This window comes from Nomascus leucogenys, chromosome 9 (assembly GCF_006542625.1).
Source record: "Nomascus leucogenys isolate Asia chromosome 9, Asia_NLE_v1, whole genome shotgun sequence".
Classification (NCBI taxonomy): domain Eukaryota; kingdom Metazoa; phylum Chordata; class Mammalia; order Primates; family Hylobatidae; genus Nomascus; species Nomascus leucogenys.
The window spans coordinates 113,777,037-113,796,597 of NC_044389.1; the positions used below are offsets into that span (position 1 = coordinate 113,777,037).

The 19,561-nt window shown below is 41.6% G+C and overlaps 1 protein-coding gene across 1 annotated transcript in view; it reads left to right on the plus strand.

Moving 5' to 3' along the window:
* Positions 1-19,561, plus strand: part of ADARB2 (adenosine deaminase RNA specific B2 (inactive)) — a 536,653-nt gene that overhangs the window by 321,734 nt on the left and 195,358 nt on the right. Inside the window, exon 2 of the mRNA XM_030819367.1 lies at positions 17,040-17,126. Coding sequence (XP_030675227.1) covers positions 17,040-17,126 — 87 coding nt within the window. The remainder of the gene's footprint in view (positions 1-17,039; positions 17,127-19,561) is intronic.

The window sequence follows — 19,561 nt, forward strand, 5'->3', positions numbered from 1 at the left end:
ACACCTTTGGGAGGCCGAGGTCCCAGGCAATATAGCAAGCCCTCATCTCTAGTGAATATAAAACAATAGCCAGTTGTGGTGGCACGCATCTGTAGTCCCAGCTACTTGGGAGGCCGAGGCAGGATCAATTGAGCCCAGGAGTTCGATGCTGCAGGGAGCTGTGATTGTGCCACTGCATTCCAGCCTGGGGACAGAGCAAGACCTTGTCGAAAGAAAGAGAGGAAGAAGGAGGAGGAGGAGGGAGGAAGAAGAAGGAAGAAGAGAAAAGAAAAGAAAAAATGACCTGTGCACAGCAAGTCCTGGTGTCTGGGGTGCCCCTCTTCCTTAGCAGGGAGAGGAAGCAGCTCCTCTCCATAGACGCTCCTACGAGGTCTTTGCAGAATGCAAGTCTCATCTCAGGCCCTGGCTTCAGACCCTTTGACGTTCCTGAGGCCCCAGGCAGGTTGTCAGTGACTTCATGCAGTGCAGGGAGCCCAGTGGGCCTCACTTGCTCCTCTTTGGCTCGTGACTCACCTTTGACCCTCCAGCACTGGCCACACGAGCCTCTGTGAAATTCCACGAGGTCACTCCCTCTCCCCTCCTGGGCCTTTGCACAACGTTCACTTAAGAAAAGTGACTTTGGCAACCAGTTAACAAATAGATCGGTGAACATGATAAATAGGAGATTATTGCAAAGCCCAGATGAGAACCAAAGCGGCAGGAGCAGGCTGTGGAGCAGAGAAACGGCAGGAGGGACCCTCTAGAGAAGCTGAGGCATTTAACAGGTGCAGTGAGGAGAACAGGCAGGCAGAGGTGACCCATGGGACTTGAGGCTGGGCCCCAGGCAGATGGCGTTAAATGGGTCAGAGGAACAAGGACACACTGCATCTTCACAGGACATACTTGTCCAGTTTTGAGTAGATGGACTCAGAAATCCTACAGAACAATCAGATAATCTTCCAGTAGGACGTGAGGAATTTGGCCTTGGAATCAGAAGCTGATTGGGGATTAGAGTATGGTTGCCTTCAGGCCACCCGCCTCCCAAGGGAGCTTCTTTCACACGTGGGATGGCTCTGCGCTTTCTCTTCTAAACCTGGGACGAGTGAGTGGGAGCAAGTGCTATTAATTATTGCACTGTAAGGCAGAGTTCACGGAGGACACCACCCTGAAAGGATGAGGATGATGTCAGGCAACTTCTGGAGCCTCCACTCCCAGGACAACCACTCGTGTCTAGAAGTTTGCAAATTTGGCTGAGCCTTGGTTAATCATTTGGAAAGCTGTGAGTTTCTCCTTGTGAAGTGTGAACAGACACCTTTAGACTATTTTCCTAATTTAAATATACTTTCTTGCAAGGAGTCACCTTTTCCCATCAATCATTTGAGGGACCATCTGTATCTATGCCCAACGCTCACATCTGGAAGGGCACACAGAACAATCTGGTGTGTGTCCGTGTTGGCGTTTCAGCTTTTTCCAAGGTTAGCTGGAGTGTGGTGCATAAAGCGTGGCCTGGGTGGTCTTTGAGACTGTGCACAGCACCACAGTCACTGTCAAAACCCTGCCCTGTCATGAGTCCCATTGTTGGCACAGGAATGTCCCAGTGCCCTGGCTTTGAGGAAAGCTACCTGGGAAGAGAACAAAATGCCGTAGAAATTAAACCATGAGGTGGGGAAGGTTGTGATGGCTAATGGGTACCAAAAAAAAAATAACTGGGAAGAATGAAGACGACCTAGTTTTTGATAGCACAACAGGGTGAATAGAGCCAATGATAATGTAATCGTACATTTTAAAATAACTGAGTAATAATTGGATTATTTGTAACACAAAGGATAAATGCTTGAGGGGAGGGACGGATACCACGTTTTCCATAATGCTATTGTTATGCATTGCACGCCTGTATCAAAACATCTCATGTGTCCCATGAATAGATATACCTACTATGTACCCACAAAAATTAAAATTAAAAAATACTAGAAACATTTTAACCAACAAAGAGAAAAAGAAATTAAACCATGAAAAAAAGGACACATTCCACCAATAGCTCAAATTTGGCTATGCAACTAGTTGCTAGCCCTGCTTTGAGCCCTATGAGTTGGAAGTGATGTTTTCACATGCACAGCTACTAGGAGCTCCTGTCACTGCCACAGGTTCACTGCCACTTTCACAGACAGATTAGTTCCTACAAATTTGGGGACTTTGAGAAGGAAATTAGGAGTTGTATGTTTTCTTTTAACACAATTACCTCTTTAAAGAAACTCTCTCCAAATACGGTCACGTTCTGAGGGACTGTGGATTTAGACTTCAGCATGAATTCTTGGAGGACATCGTTCAGCCTTTGACAATGAACGTGTGGCTGACACCACAGGCCACCGCCGTTTTAACTGGACGCTTTCAGGACCAAACCCATGAATCGTGTCCATCTCTGAAACTGCCAGAAGAGATTCACCAAAAGAATCAAACCTTGTGTTTTACAAAACGCAGTGCAGACCCAGAATCTCTTTAAAAGTTGCCCGAGCTCCCTGTGTTGTTCATAGGACGGAAGCTTGGAGATGGCGTTTTAAAGCCCATGTTCCTGAAAACCTGTGAGACAAACTCCTTGCCTTTCGTCCGCAATGTTATTCCTTCCTCCTGCCTGCATGGAGGTTAATCATCCTTTTGCTTCTCAGGGCATCCCACCTGTCCACACTGATTCGCTTTTGTGTTTAGATAGAAGTGCATCCATTTGAAGACATACCTGTATTCTGTTCGAATATACAGCTATGGAGAAAGTGGGTCAAGCCTGAGGGAGGCCATCTGTCAGAGCGTGTTTTGGCAAAAGGAAAACATGAGAAGGAAACTAGTAACAGAGGCTGAAGTATTGTAGCCTGAGGGCACCAAGAGAGTTCTGTGGACTCCAACTGTCAGCCCCAATCCCAATTATGTAACTGTTCAGGAGTGCAGAGCTTTGCGAGATGTGGAATGGACGTGGCCCACAAAAGGGAAAGACAGAAGTGCAAACCTCACTTTCAATTTTTGAAATAAGGACAGACCCAAAGGCTCGATTTATGTATTTTTAATAGCCTATCCTATGAAATATTTAGTGCTTTTTAGGAGGCAGAGTATTAGATCAAATTCTGGCTAGGCATGGTGGCTCATACCTGTAATCCCAGCACTTTGGGAGGGTGAGGCAGGCAGATTGCTTGAGCTCAGGAGTTTGAGACCAGCCTGGGCAACATGTCAAAACCCCGTCTCTACAAAAAATATAAACATTAACCAGGCATGGTGGTGGGCACCAGCTATTCAGGAGGCTGAGGTGGGAGGATCGCTTGAGCCCAGGAGGTTGAGGCTGCAGTGAACCGAGATCACACCACTGCACTCCAGCCTGGGTGACAGAGTGAAACTCTGTCTCACAAAAAAAAAAAAAATCCAATTCTGAGACATCCTGGCAGTTATCATTTTATTATCATTTTTATTGAAACTTCCAGTCAATATGTTATTTCACATGAATAAGTTTCCAGATAACTGACATATCATGCACCAAAAGATGTTTTTAAGTTTTCATCATAGTTGCTAAAAATTGTTTGATAAACTGTAAACGAAACAGGGTTTCAATCCACAAAGTGGACTCTAAAAACATTGATCTTTTCACAGTCCCTCAAATCATCGTGGGTAAACTGAAGCCTCAGAGACCACCAAGGCATGTGTGGTTGGGCCTGTGAGAAACAAACTCACTCGTCCAAACCCAAAGAATGGACTCAGAGACCCACAGAACAGCGATAGTGAGACTTCTAATGATGGTCTTGCAAAATCAGGTGTCTGATGGGCAGGCAAACCTAGCACAGTTTCAACAAGCAATTTATCCCCTAGTGCACAGGTCCCTCCCCCAGTTCCTCATAGGCTGAGCACTATGGGGTCACAGTCTTCCCGGACGTCGCCTATTGGTTGTTGGGCAGGGGCTTTAGGTGTTTTCTTTAGAGTTGTCTTGCTGCATTTTATTGCAACCCACAATGTATTGCAACCCCAGTCAGCTCAGGGGCTCTTCAGATATTTGACTTGTGACCTAAGTAGCTGGGCAGGCTGAAAAGAACAGACAAAACGAGCTATTTCACAGGCTAGTAAACTTTCATCTTAGGCTAAACTTCTTTGGTTCGGGTGAGGGCAACTAAGGGGGCAGGGGGTTGGCCAAAAAGCAGGTGTCGGCTATCCAAGGAGGGGCCTAGTAGATCCTGTTTTTTCTGTAGTTTGCTGACCTAAGCCGATTTAAGGCACATTGTCTTGGAAATGGACCACTGTATACATTACTTCCTTCAGGCCTGAGTCTCACAGTTCTGATCCTAGCTTGCAGCTTTCTGCAGCTCTTCTTTGCCCCTCACTGGTTACTCCTCCTTCGCTTTGTGTAGATTCAGAGGCTCAGTGCAAATCCAAAGTTGGCTCTGAAGGACTTTGAGACTGTAATTTTTCTTATTGCAATGTCTAAGGCTTTTTAATATATTTGAGCTTTCACATCTATAAAATAGGGGGAATAAAAAAGAAAACAGAAACCCAAAGTCCTGATAAGTAGAGACATAAGCAGATATGCTTTCCTAGCAGAGATCTTCATTTAATATCTATCATCCTCAATTTTCTTCTTTATAGATTCAACAATTCTTTGAGGCTTGCTTTACATCATTTATTTTCTTGTCCAGTCATGATTTTTGTTTTTTAATTGTTTTTAATAATGGAAGTATAATTTACGTACAGCAAAATGTACAAACCGCACACGTTACAGTCCAATGACAAATGCAGGCACACATGTAGCACATGCCCCATCTAAATACAGCATCTTTGCATTTCACCAGCAGAAGCCCACTTCCGCCTCTTCCCCACAATCCACAAGCACCCCTCAGAGACACCCATGCTCTGCTTTCTCCACAGAGTGCTGAAAGCCTTCTGGAACTTTATGTAAATGGAACCACACTGCATATTCCTTTTCGTGCCCAGATCTTTTTGCTCAGCATAATGCTTTTGAAATCCATCTATATCATAATGTAAAATTTTAATATTTCACTCATTTTGTTTTGTTTTACTGAAGAGTAATTCATTGTATAAATGCACCACAATTAATGTATCCATTTTTCTCTTGATGGGCATTTGGAATATCTCCCGTTTTAAGCTGTGATGAATAGTTTGAATAAATATCCCTATGTGAGTCTTTTTGTGAACATATACATTTCATTTATCTTGGTTAAATATCTAGAAGTGGAGGTGGTAATTCATAGGAAAGGTGTATATTTAACAACCAAGACATTTTCCAAAGTTTCTTGAAGTTATTATACCAAGGTATGAGCTCTGATTTTCCACATGGTTACTGACATGTAGACATGTAGCACTGTCAGTCTTTATTTTTTATGTATGTATGTATGTATGTATGTATGTATGTATTTATTTTTGAGTCAGAGTCTCACTCTGTCACCCAGGCTGGAGTGCAGTGGCACGATCTCAGCTCACTGCAACCTCTGCCTCCCCGGTTCAAGCGATTCTTGAACCTTAGCCTCCCAAGTAGCAGGGATTATAGGCACCCACCACCACATCCAGCTAATTTTTGTATTTTTTGTAGAGACGGAGTTTTACCATGTGGCCCAGGCTGGTCTTTTGGAAGTGCTTATTGGCTATTTGTATGTCTTTGTAGTGTCTTCCATAGTGAAGATTCTGTTCAAGTATGTTGCCCACTTTTTATAAGTGGAGATTTGTTATCCTTTATTATTAAGTTGTAAGAGTTTTTATACTCTGGATACAAAACAGTCATTTTGATTGTAAATATATCATCCCAATCTATCCATTCATTTTAGCTTAATCAACAGTGTATTTCAACAAGCTGAATTTTTCCAATTTGATGAAAACTAATTTGTCATTTTTTTCTTTTGTAGTTAGTGCTTTCTATCTCCTAGCTAAGAAATCCTTGCCTACATGAAAACCATGAAAGTAATCTCCTCAATTTTCTTCTTAAAAATTTATAGTTTTAGCTTTTTCACCTGGTTCTATGATCCATCTTGTGATCATTTTCACATACGATGTGAGGTAGGGCTCAGAATCATTTTTTTCCAATATGTTGTCTAGTTTCTTAGAACTATTTATTAAAAAGACTTTTTTCCCTTCATCAACTTGCTTTGGTACCTTTGTTGAAAATCAATTGATCATACAGACTTGATTCGATTCCTAGACTTCCCCTTTTGTTCCACTGGTACTTATCTAGCCTTACACCATTACTACATTGTATTTGTTCTGCAGTATCAACATTGTTTCGACTATTCTGGGTCTTTTGCATTTCCATATAAACTTCAAAATTATCTTTCAATTTCAACAAGGGTGCTGGTTGAGATCGAATCATGTCTATAGATAAATTAGGGGACAGTTGATATTGTAAAAATACTGAATCTTAGATTCTGTGAAAATGGCATATATTTCTATTTATTTAGGTCTTTTTAAACTTATTTTAGCAATAGTTTATAAATGTGAGTGTAGAGGTTTGGCATGTCTTTTTTTTTCTTCAAATTATGCTTAAGTGTTTTATACCTTTTTGTCCTAATGGTATTGTTTGTTAATTTAATTTTCCACTTTTTCATTACTGGTACATAGAAGCATGTAGACTTTTGTATATTGGAGTTCTGTCCTGTGACCTTGCTGAATTCACTTATTAGTTCTGGTAGTTGTTTTCATCTTTCCTTAGGAATTTCTACATATATGATCATGCCATGAGGATAAAGTCAGTTCTACTTCCTTTCCAATCTCTATGACTTTTATTTTCTTGCCTTATGACACTAACTGAGACCTCTGTGCAATGTTGAAGTGGTGAAGGCAGACATCCCTGCCTTGTTCCCAATCCCACAAGGAAATCATTCACTCTTTCATCATTAAATATAATACTAGCTATAACTTTTGGATATGTCCTATATCAATTTGAGGAAATTTTCTTCTAGTCCTTTGTGTGTTGAGAATTTTCATGAAAAGTGGGTTTTTGTATCTATAGATAAATTAGGGGACAATTTATATTACAACAATATTGAATCTTGAATTCTGTGAAAATGGTGTATCTTTCTATTTATTTATCTTTAACTTATTTTAGCAATAGTTTGTAAATATGAGTGTGGAGGTTTGGCATGACTTTTTCAAATGTTTTTTCTGCATCTATTAAGATACTATTATTTTTCCTCCTTTATTATGTTAAGGTTGTGAATTACATTGATTGATTTTCAAACTGTAAACCAATCTTGCATTCCGGGATGAACCACACTGGTTCATGATACATTAACATTTTTATATAGGGATGAACTTGATCTACTAATATTTCGTTAAAAACTCATCTGCTTATGGCAACAAAAGCCAAAATTGACAAATGGGATCTAATTAAACTAAAGAGCTTCTGCACAGCAAAAGAAACTACCATCAGAATGAACAGGCAACCTACAAAATGGGAGAAAATTTTCGCAACCTACTCATCTGACAAAGGGCTAATATCCAGAATCTACAATGAACTCAAACAAATTTACAAGAAAAAAACAAACAACCCCATCAAAAAATGGGCAAAGGACATGAACAGACACTTCTCAAAAGAAGACATTTATGCAGCCAAAAAACACATGAAAAAATGCTCATCATCACTGGCCATCAGAGAAATGCAAATCAAAACCACAATGAGATACCATCTCACACCAGTTAGAATGACAATCATTAAAAAGTCAGGAAATAACAGGTGCTGGAGAGGATGTGGAGAAATAGGAACACTTTTACACTGTTGGTGGGACTGTAAACTAGTTCAACCATTGTGGAAGTCAGTGTGGCGATTCCTCAGGGATCTAGAACTAGAAATACCATTTGACCCAGCCATCCCATTACTGGGTATGTACCCAAAGGACTATAAATCATGCTGCTATAAAGACACATGCACACATATGTTTATTGTGGCACTATTCACAATAGCAAAGACAATAGCAAATCAACCCAAATGTCCAACAAAGATAGACTGGATTAAGAAAATGTGGCACATATACACCATGGAATACTATGCAGCCATAAAAAATGATGAGTTCATGTCCTTTGTAGGGACATGGATGAAACTGGAAATCATAATTCTCAGTAAACTATCGCAAGGACAAAAAATCAAACACCGCATGTCCTCACTCATAGGTGGGAATTGAACAACGAGAACACATGGACACAGGAAGGGGAACATCACACTCCGGGGACTGTTGTGGGGTGGGGGGAGTGGGGAGGGATAGCATTAGAAGATATACCTAATGCTAAATGATGAGTTAATGGGTGCAGCAAACCAACATGGCACATGTATACATATGTAACAAACCTGCACATTGTGCACATGTACCCTAAAACTTAAAGTATAATAATAATAAAATAAAATAAAAACTCATTTGCTTGTGAGGACCATGGTTCTGTAGGGTTTTTTTCTTATAACATCATTGATTGGTTTTGGCTTTAGATTAACATTGGCCTCATCAAATAATTTTGATAGTCGCCCCCCCTTCCATTTTTCTAGAAAATTTTGCACAGAATTAGTAAAATTTCTTCTTTAAATATTTCTTGCAGTTCACCAGAGGGAGCTACCTGAGCCTAGTTTACATGTGAGGTGGTTTTTACTATGAATTAAATTTACTTAATATATATTGCACTCTTCTGGTTTTCTGCTTCTCCATCGGTGAACTTTGACAGTGTGTGCCTTTCAAAGAATGTTCCCATTGCAACTATGTTTTTCACTGACTAGCATACAATCGTTTACATTATTCCAATATTCTTATTTAATGACTGCAGGAACTGTAGTAAGATCCTCTTATTTATTTCTAATTAGAAAACATGGAAGTTTTTTTCTCCTTTTTCATGATTAATCTCACGAGATTTATCAAATCTATTCAAAGAGCCAATTTTTTTGTTTCATTAGGATTTTTTTCCCTGTTGCTTTCCACATCCTATTTTGACTCCTACTATTAATTTTAGTATTTTCTTCCTCTAACGACTTTAGTTTGGTACACTCTCTTTTTTTTTTCCTTTTTAGCTTCTGACAGTGGAAGCTTCGATAATGTTGGACATTTCTTCTTTTCTAATATAAGCATAAATTTAGAGCTAAAATGTGTCTCTCAGCATTGCTTTAACTCTGTTTCACAAATTGTGTTATGTTATACTTTCATTATCACTGAGAATAAAGAGGCTTTAATTTTCCTGTGATTTCTCTTTTAACTCTCGGGTCACTTAAAATGGTGATACTTAATTTGAGTATATTAGAGATTTTCCATATATCTTTTTGTTATGTATATTTAACATAACTATATTGTGGCCAGAAAATACACTTTTATGATTTCAAACCTATAAAATTTATTGAGACCTTTTATATTTTGTAGTGTATAGTCCATCTCAGCAAATACTCTATACAATGTTCTATAAATGTAATTTAGGTCAAGTTAGCTATTAGCATTCTTCTAATTTTTTGTTCTATAGAGCCTTTTTCTCACTACTTGTTCTATAAGTAACTAGGAGAGGAAGGTTAAAATCTCAAACTATCATTATGTACGTTTCTACCCTCCTTCATTTTGTTAGTTTTTTATTCATGTTGTTTGAAACTCTGTTGAGTGCATAAACACCAACGATTATTATATTATCCTGATGACTTGATCATTATGATATGTTCGTCTCAATCCCTGGCAATATTTCATATTTTGAAAACTACTCTGTCTATTGTTAACATAGCCATTCCATCTTTCTTAAAATAAGCATTTACATGATGTATCTTTTTCAATAATTTGACTTTTAACCTATCTACATTTTTATATTTGAAGTAGGTTTTTGTAGCAATCAAAAATAGAAGTTTTGTTTTTTAAATACAATTTGAATATCTCTGCATTTTAATTGGAGTACTTAGTCTATTTACATTTAATGTAATTACTGACATGTTTGCATTTAAGTGTACCATATTGCTAATTTTTTTCTGTTTATTCCATTTTTTTGTTTCTCCTTCTTTGCCTTTTTCAACAAATTGATCGTTTTTAGTATTTTGTTTTATCTTCTCTGTTGATTTTTTAGCTATACTCCTTTGTATTATTTTTAGTGACTGATCTAGAGATTAAAGCATGCATGTTTAACTTATCACAGCCAACTACCTTATGATCAAAGGAAGAAACTTACAACAGAATAATTATATTTACCCCATCCCAAGGTGTGTGCTGCTCTTTTTATATATTTTCTAAATATACAATAAACATTACAGTACACTGTCATTATCTTGTATTTAAAGAGTTAGTAGTCTTTTAGCAAAATTTTAATTTGTATTCTGTCATTCTCATTGCAGTTGCTCTGTATGTAACATGTCTTGTTTCTCTGGCTACTTTGAAAATACTTTCCCTGTCTTTTGTTTTCAGGAATTTGGCTGTGCTCATTGGTACAGTCTTCTTCAGATTTATTCTATGTAAGTTTGATTGAGATACTTGGATCTGTGATTTGATGTGTCTAAAAAAATTGAAAACTTTTAAACTATTATTTAAAGTATATTTTCTACCTTAACAGTTTTTCCATTTTTTCTTGAATTCCAATTATACATAAGTTAGACTGCTTTATATTGTCCAACAGATCATTGAGTCTGTCACATTTTTCACCTTTTCTGTTTCTTCTCCCTGTGCTTAGTTTTCATTGTTTCTATTGATCTGCCTTCAAATTTACTGATATGTTTTGCAAAATGACATATCTAATGTGAAACCCATCCAGTAAATTTTTTCATTTCAAATGTTATGTTTTTGAGCTTGAGAATTTTTATTTGATTTACGTAGTTTCCATTTCTCTACCAATATTCCCCATCTATTTACTTATCACGTCCCCTTTATTTTTAAATTCTTAAAAATATTTCTAACATCTATTTAACATCCTTATCTCCTAATTTCAGCATCAGTAGATCATTTTACTTCGACTATATTTTTTTCTGATGATAGGTCATATTCTCCTGTTGCTTCTCACTTCTAGCAATGTCATTACTATTACCATGACATTATTACTAAATTACTGTATCATTATTTGCTGGGCTTTGTGGATACCATGTTGTTCAGAATATGGATTTCGCGGTGTTCCTTGAGTTTTCTTCTAGCAGGTAGCTTATTACTAACCAAGGGTAGTTTATTACTGACCAATTTCTAGTTGAAATGATCAACTAGATCATTTCGAAGCTTGTTTTAAGCCTTTGTTAGCACATGTTCATGGCAGTTCTTAATCTAGGACTAGAGTATTCCTAGTCCTAAAACTTGACCTTTTTACAATCCCAGCTGAATCCTAGCTCTTCAGAGATCTATGATTCCGCCTGATCAGAATGCCAGACTTTCAGCATTGTGCCATCACTTGAATTTTCATTCAGCTCGCAGGTCCCCAGCCGCTGCTCTCCGTGAAATCTGAGTCTCCCTTCTCATGTGGGGCTGAATCTCAACTAAATCCAGCAGTGGCCCCACCAGATCTCTGAAGCAGCTTCCTTCTGCCCTCAAATTCTAGTTATCTCAGCAGCACAAACTTTGGTTTTCACCTTCTCAACTTATCAGTGCTGCTGTGTTCTTCTCCAGGTCCACTTGTCTACTGCTAAAAAGAGCTTCCAGGTGGGAAGCTTGTGGAGCTGTGGGGTGCACTCGTATGCCTTCCTTTTCTCAGGAACAATGGTCATGCACTGCCTGGCATCCAAACTCTGAAAACGGTTGTTTCATAGACTTTGCCCAGTTTTGCCGTTGTTTACAATGAGGCAGCTGGTGAGCTGCAACTCCCTCATCCTGCCAGAGGCTTGTCCATTCACAGCCAGCAAGCCTTCCTTCCTGCCCTTTCTAGGACTGTGATGTGGGCTCAAGATGACTTCACGCATTCCTGTCTTCTCCAGGCTCACTTTGGAGGAGGCTACAATGCACTTACCATTTCCCTTCTTGGTTTCAATAGGTCAGAAAATTTGGTAAGACGGAACTGAAAACTCACTGCGCCCCACTCTGCTAATGGTGTTGAGTCACGGTCCTTGGACCAGGAAGGGTAGAGAACTGGCTCTCCTTCTTCACGATGAGGGAATGTTCCCCTACACCGTCTATTCCTGGGGCTTTCGGCCAACCCCAGTAACTTGTTTATGAATACATTGTATGCGATTACTTCTGCAGAGAGGAGAGTCCATCTGATTTTTCTAGAAAATATTAACCAGACCCTAAATTTAAATGCTTTTCATACTTGAATTAGAAACTGTTTATTGCACTATTCTTCCTTTTGTGGCCCTAGAAACAAAGATGATATTCTGATCTTAAAGATATGACAAATGAAACATAGAAGGTTAAATAAAATTTAACAAAGGCAAGGCAAGGAAGAAAAATCCAGAAAATTCAGCAGCCACTACAAGGATAAACTTACCTTGGGCAGAAAAAGACAGGAAGATGAGGATCTCCTTAAGTAGCCTTTGCTCAGTGAGGAAGGCAACTGCAGGCTGGGAGCCTGGGACGTGCTGAGGACCTTATAGAGAGTCCTAGGCACATCTGCTAACTTCTCAATGTCTCAGATTCTTTACAGAACAAATACATCAAGAAAGCTAAGATGTGTCCCAGTGATTATGCAGTGTGACTAATAACCAAATAACCAGGTATCCTCAGTATGTGCAGTTATTTTGATTTTGCAAAATACACTAACACCTAATACTTCAACCACATGTTCTTAAAGCCTGATAATTCCTATCAAGCATTCTGGGGAAGGCCATGAATTCAGGGGACTCATGAATTCCTGATATTGCATGAAAAACTGCTGGCATATCCACATGTGCCTTTCAGGGAAAATAAGCCATTGCTTTTTTTTTAAATCATGCTCAAGGAAAATCCTCACCCCAAGTTGTTAACAAGAAACAATAAGTAAACTATTAACTCAGGACATTTTATTTCTAAACAAGATGATTAGGAAATCTGAAAATACCTAAAAATTATTCCAGTGAGTACCTCTTTCCCTCAGCCCTGACAGTGTAGTAATTCTCCCAAACTGTCGTAATATGAAAAACCAGCAATAACCTCAGAACCTCAGTGTTGCAGACGCCAACTGCACTTCACAGCTACACTTGGTTCCAGGCAAGGACTTCTGTGCCCTCCAGTTGCTCACCCAGGTGCCCCCTAAAATACATAAAATTGCTTCAAGTAAATGCCATTTATTCCACAGTGAGTAACAAGGTTTATAAAGCAAGTGTCCTGGAACTTTCAAGTCATACATTAAAAACGGCCATCAGACCTTTCCTGAAAATGACTCTTGACTCTTAGACCAGGGCTGGCCCCGGGCCACTGCGTCCCCCAGGTCAGTTTCCAGCTGGTCCATATTCGATGATGGGAGCCCGAGCTCAAGAACCCAGGATGTGAGCAGCTGAGGAGTGGGGAGTGCCCAGCTGACCCCTGACATTTCTAGAGTAACACCTGGCCAGCCCGGCCCCCTCTTCTAGGCATTACCCAGAGGGTGGGGAGATGGCGGTAGCGTGGGGAGCCCTGTGATGCAGCTTCTCCTGGCACACCCCAAAGGTCCAGAATTGAGGCAAAAAAAAAAAAAAAGTATGGCATCCTTTTTTCACCAGAAGCTTGAGTAAAACCAGATTTCCAAAAGAAGACAATGAGAAGCATGCAAAAAATCGAATTAGCTGAATATCGGAGTTCCACTCATATTGAACTAATAGAATATAGATCAGATCCCAAAAGGACAATGAGTTCCGAGGAAACCACAAAGAGAGGCCCTGACGTCAAAGAACTTCTGTTGTGCTTTTTCCATATTAAAAATGTAATTCTTCACCTCTTTTCTAACAACACTCTAAAGATGCGGTCTGCCCTTTCTTAGAAATAATTGCTTCTCTCCCGGTGCTTACGTGCCTTCATGGTGATTGCAGACCATAGTTGGAATTTCAGGTGTACTTGTTAGCAATAAATAAGTGTTAGCAATTCTGCTGGCTTTCTGTTTCCTTTGCTTCAGTCTGGTTGCTCAAGCTGTCCCATGAAATCTAAAGTCCACTGCACTCGTGGAAAGAGAAGTTGGTTAGGGACAACTAGGGGTGTCAGAGAAAATACAGGATGCCCAGTTACATTTGATTTTGTTTTGCCATTGTTTTTTATGTATTTATTTTAATTTTAAAATGTTTAATTGACAAATAAATGTTGAATATGTTCAGGGTGTACAATGTGATGATTTGATATACACATTGTGTAATGATCACCACAAATTAATTAACACATCTGTCACCAGCCATAGTTACCATTGTGGGGGATGAGGATGCTTAAAATCCACTCTCTTATCCCATTTCAAGAGGGCAATACATGTTATTAGCCAGAGTCCCCGTGCTGCACATTAAGACTCCAAAACTCATTCATCCTATCTGGAAGTTTGTACCTTAGACCAACATCTCCTCACTCTCTCCCTTCTGCCCTCACCCCATGGACCCTGGCAGCTACCATGCTGCTCTCTGCTTCTGTGAATTCAACTTTTTTAGATTCCACGTGTGAGTGAGATCATGCACTAGTATTTGTCTTTCTATGCCTGACATTTCACTTAGGGTGAGGCCCTCCAGTGTCATGCACACTGGTTGCAAATGGCAGGATTTCCCTTTTTTTAAGGCTGCCTAATCTGTTGCTTGGCTGTACCGCATTTCACTTATCCACTCATCCACTGAAGGATACTTGAGTTGCTTCCACCTCTAGGCTCTGGGGCACGATGCTGCCGAGGATATGCGGATGCAGATCTCTCCTTGAGTTTCAATTATTTGGGCATTGACCCGCCGGCAGGCAGAACTGCCGGTTCCCCCATTTTACATTCCCAGAGGGCTCTCATCTCTCCATGTCCTCACCAACACATTATTTTCTGGCTTTGCTTTGTTTTTCTAATAGCCATCCTAATGGGTGTGAGATGGTATTTCATTGTGGTTTGGATTTGCAGATTACATTTCCCTGTGCTTAGTGACATTAGTACATCTTCCTTGGAGAAATGTCTGTTGAAGTCCTTTGCCTTCCACTGAATTTCAGACAAATCATGAATAAGGTTTTTAAGTATATATGTGTGTGTGTGTATATATATATACACAAATATATATTTATGTGTGTGTCCCACACAATATTAGAAATGTCTATACACTAAAAAATTATCTATTGTTTATCTACAACTCAGTTTCAACTGGATGTCCTGAATTTTTATTTGATAAATCTAGCAACATCAGAAAGTAAAAACTTTGATGGATCTAAAACAATCCTTAAATATCTTACAATTTTGCTAAAGTCAAGTCTGGAATAGTTTAGTGCATTTTTGTGAGTGTTTGGCTGGTAGCCCTGCTTTATTAAAAATGTAATTTCATCTTGAGTTCCTCCGGACTAAATCATTTGAGCTTCACACTCTTAGTGTAACATTACTGGACTCCCTTAATAAAATTATAACTCAAGCAAGATATTTCATTCTCTGGTAGTAAATTAGCTTGGGCTGCGAGCGTTTAGGAGAGCAAACCCTTCCTGGTTTATTCTTGTTTGGTAGTACAAAGAAGGCACAGGCATTTTATATTTGAGTTAGTTATTGTTCTCTCTGTTGCCCATCCCTACTGGAGACAACAGTTGTTAACAGGCCCCCGAATGAATTTCAGTGGGAAATCTCCTGGACTCTGGAAATCTTGGCTAAGGAGAAAACATGCTCAGCCTCAAAAGAAAAACAGCCAGTTTCAGGCTGGGTCTGGAGGCCTGAAGGCCAAGGGCAGATGAAACCAGCAGTTCATGTTTTCTTGAGAAATCACGCTCGAGGAAGTATACAGCGCCACGGTGGGGCACCTGTGGACAGCCGTCCTCATTACAGGGTGATGTAAACTCAGTGACCTCCTGGGAAATCCCACCCGCAGGTATCCACAGCTTCCGAAGGAGAGGGAAGAATCCCGCGTAGTGAAGTAGCCAATCCCACAGCCAGTGCCCTGGAACCTAGCAGAGACGCTAGAACTTGCTTCTGTCACTCTCTGCACCGCGTTGGATGAGCAACGCTGACATTTGAACCTGGGGCGTCTTAATCAATGTGGTCCAGGTTCATAATGGCACATGGCGAACCGTGCGGACTGGAGGACGTCTGGGAGCCAGGGGCTCTCTGTGCTGTGTCTCTTGTTGGCGTCTCCTCTGCAGTGCGGTGACTTCTGCGTGTGCACCAATACTCCCGAGTGCGGTGGCTTAATTTAGGTGGTGAAAATCTCCAAAGTAAGGAGCTTTTCTTTCAGATCCCTTTATTAGTCATTTTTATTTCTCTCAATCATACCTCGAACCCACCATTGCTTAATCTCGCTATTGATGAAATAAATTGCTGAGACCATGGGAGTGAAAAAGCATACTTTATTGGTGAGGAGTGGCATTTCCTGGTTGGATCTGTTTCCACAGCTGTGCTGCACTCAGAGTGGTGGGGACCCAGGAGGCAGGACCTGCTTGGCCTTCGCTCACCCAGCCACAGGCTTCAGGCAGAGGCAGTCCCTGGAATTCCAGCCACCGCGTTCGGGACGCTTGGCCGTTTCCAAGAGGACTGTGTGTGCTCTGCCCCACACCGCTAGCTCCCTCCTCCCCTCCTCTACTTCTGCCAAACACCCGCTAAGTGACAGGTCCTTTATTTTTAATGCATGTCAAGCCCAGAAAGCAAATTCTGCACTAATAGGGAAAGACAGTCTTGGCTTTATTTGCACCATTCTCTTTTAATTGTGAGATTGTTTTACTTGTTTTAGCCCATCTGTGTGAAATGATCTGGACAGAAGGCTCTGCCCTACCCAGGATTTTGTAAACAGATGCAAGTTCGTCACCCTGGAGACAGCTGCTTAAAGTTTTAAGGGACATGGGCAAGATGACAGGAGATGCCAAAATAAGAGAAGGAAAAAGAAGGAAATCAGAGTTTTAAATTGAGTGGAGAGCGGAATTTGATAAAATGCTGTCAGTTATTCAATAAAAGACTGAACCAGAATGAAATGGCTGAAACCAAAGTGACCTCTCCACCTCCCTTGTCCAACCTGCAGTAATAAGAACTTACAAAACATTGAGTTTTTCCGAAACTCCATGTCAAAATTGCATTTCCTGTTCTTTTCTTTCCAGATAAAGTAAGCATATTGTCAACCTTCCTCGCTCCCTTCAAGCACCTGAGTCCTGGCACCACAAACACGGAGGATGAAGACACCCTAAGTAAGCAGCTTCCCTTCCCCAAAGTACACAAAGGCCCCTGTATCCTGAGTGCGGGGATCCCTGCTGTCCCTAGAACCTGAGATATGTGGGGTCATCTGGGAGGGTCTGTTTGGTCTTACCTGGAGAGACAGTATCTGCTCTCATTCCTCCACAGAATCCCCATCTTCCCTGCAATCCCACCCGCACCTGCAATTCTATCCTCACCTGGAATCCTTTTCTCATTTGAGGTCCTGTCCTCACCCAGAATCCTATCTCCACCTACAATCTTGTCTTCATCTGAGGTCCTATCCTCACCTGGAGTCATACTGTAACCTGCAGTCCCACCCTCACCTGCAGTCTCATCGTCACCTGTGGTCCTATCCTCACTTTCAGTGTCATCCTCACCTGGAATCCTATCCACACGTGTGATCCCACCCTCACCTGGAATCTTACCCGCACCTGCAGTCAGTCCCATCCTCACCTGGCATCCCTTCCTTACCTAACGGGCAGGAAAGTGTCAGTAATGTCTGTGGGACTGAGAAATTATTCCAAGAAATTAACCAGTCTTCTTGGACTATTCTCTCCTCTCCTTCCTTTGTTTTTCCATCAAACCAGAAATAACAATGGTCACGGTGTCTTAGAGCGCGGTTTGTACAAGTATTTAACAAGGAAAGGGCTGGATAGGAGCCCCTCCTGTGCAAATATTTCTGGTACATGAAACTGGAAAGGGGCCAAGCAGTGTCCTCAGGATGGCACCAGGCTGGTTTAGGAACGGGATCTGAGCGGCGTCTCGGGAGCAGACTGCGGGGGTGAGGATCCAGGAGTGTGCGGCTGCAGGAGCTGTCCTCTGGTTCACAGCAAATTGTCAGACATTTAACAAGGAGGACAAGACATTCCACACCATGTGAACAGCTCCTCAAATTTTAACACCACCTGGCAGATGGCTCCTTTTTCAACCAGGAAGAGGTCAGCACAGGCCTGTTGTTGTAGGACGGGGAGGAGGCGAGGTGACCCTGGGATTGCTGGTCAGACCAATAAGAGGCAGTGGGAGGGGTCTGCAAGGGGTGCCATGTACTTTGCCATCGGCCTGGGAAACACAGCCCTTTCCAGACGGCATAGTAATTAACCATACTGGAAACGGAGGTTGTTCCGCAAAAGCAGCATCACAGCCTTTGAGTGTCAGGACCAGAGTGAAGGTCAACGCCCTCTTTTGGACCCTTTCTCTACTAGACGTGGAAGGAGTGGGTTAGGAAGAGGGTGTGCTGGCACTAGAGAGGGCTCAGCTCAGACTCTCTGCTCCCTCCCCAGCATAGGCTGAGACTCAAGCCAAGCTTTGACACAGGTCGCTTCTCTTCTCTGGTGACCCAAACTGGAAAATTTCCAGAAGAGCCCCTTTATTGATCACTGCTTCTGAAATCTGGGATACAGAAAGTAGAAGCACACACCAGACACGCGCATGTGTGCACACACACCCCAGGAGCACATGCACACATGCGCACACACACCCCAGGAGCACACACACACACACCCCAGGAGCACACACACACATGTGCACACACACCCCAGGAGCACACACACACACACCCCAGGGGCGCACACAAACACACCCCAGGAGCACACACACACACACACACCCCAGGGGCGCACACAAACACACACACCCCAGGAGCACACATGCCCCCCCAACTCCCGCCAAAGCTGAGCCTGAGGTGTGGACCTAGAAACACGTGGGAAGGGGAAGTTCACTGTTTCCTGCTCCACACCTGGAGCTGCTAGGATCCCAGCTGGAGCGGGTCTCCCTCAGGAGAAAAAGAAATGAAGCTTCAGCAAGGGCCAGAGGACATTTGGGGGTGCGGAGCGAATGGTTTCAAACTTACAGAGGTGCAGCAGCCACCTTTGTGTAGCAACTAGAGGCCAAGACCTGGAGAAATAAACCACCTGGCTGCATGGGAAAGTTACTGCTCTGCCCGTGAGGTTCCTGAGAGAGGGACGTCCCCACCCCACGTAGGAGCTTCTCCTTCCCCTGCCCTCCCATAAGAACCCCCACACTGGGCAGAGAGGAGAGCAGAGGGCCTGATGAGGCCAAGACTTCCTGGACTTTCTGGAAGCCTTTCAGGCTCTGTCCTGGCAGCCAAGCTGCCTTGGGCTATGGACATTACATAACTCTCAGAGCCTCCACGCTAATGGGTAGAAACTTAGAGGTAACAATAACTTTAAATTATTTACGGTAGTTAAAATGCTCTTGAAATGCTTGAGGAGTCTCATTTTCAACCAGTGAACTAGTTGCTCCCCTTTGTGTAGATGATGTTTATTTACTTTATTTTCATAGATTGTTCAAAGACAAACCGGCAGATGAGTGGGCCCTCCCTTCATAGATCCCTGCGGCATTGCCAGTGCAGTCTCATCTTCTGTAATTCAGATGCACGGGAAGGTAGAAAAAGATGTGCGTGTGTGTG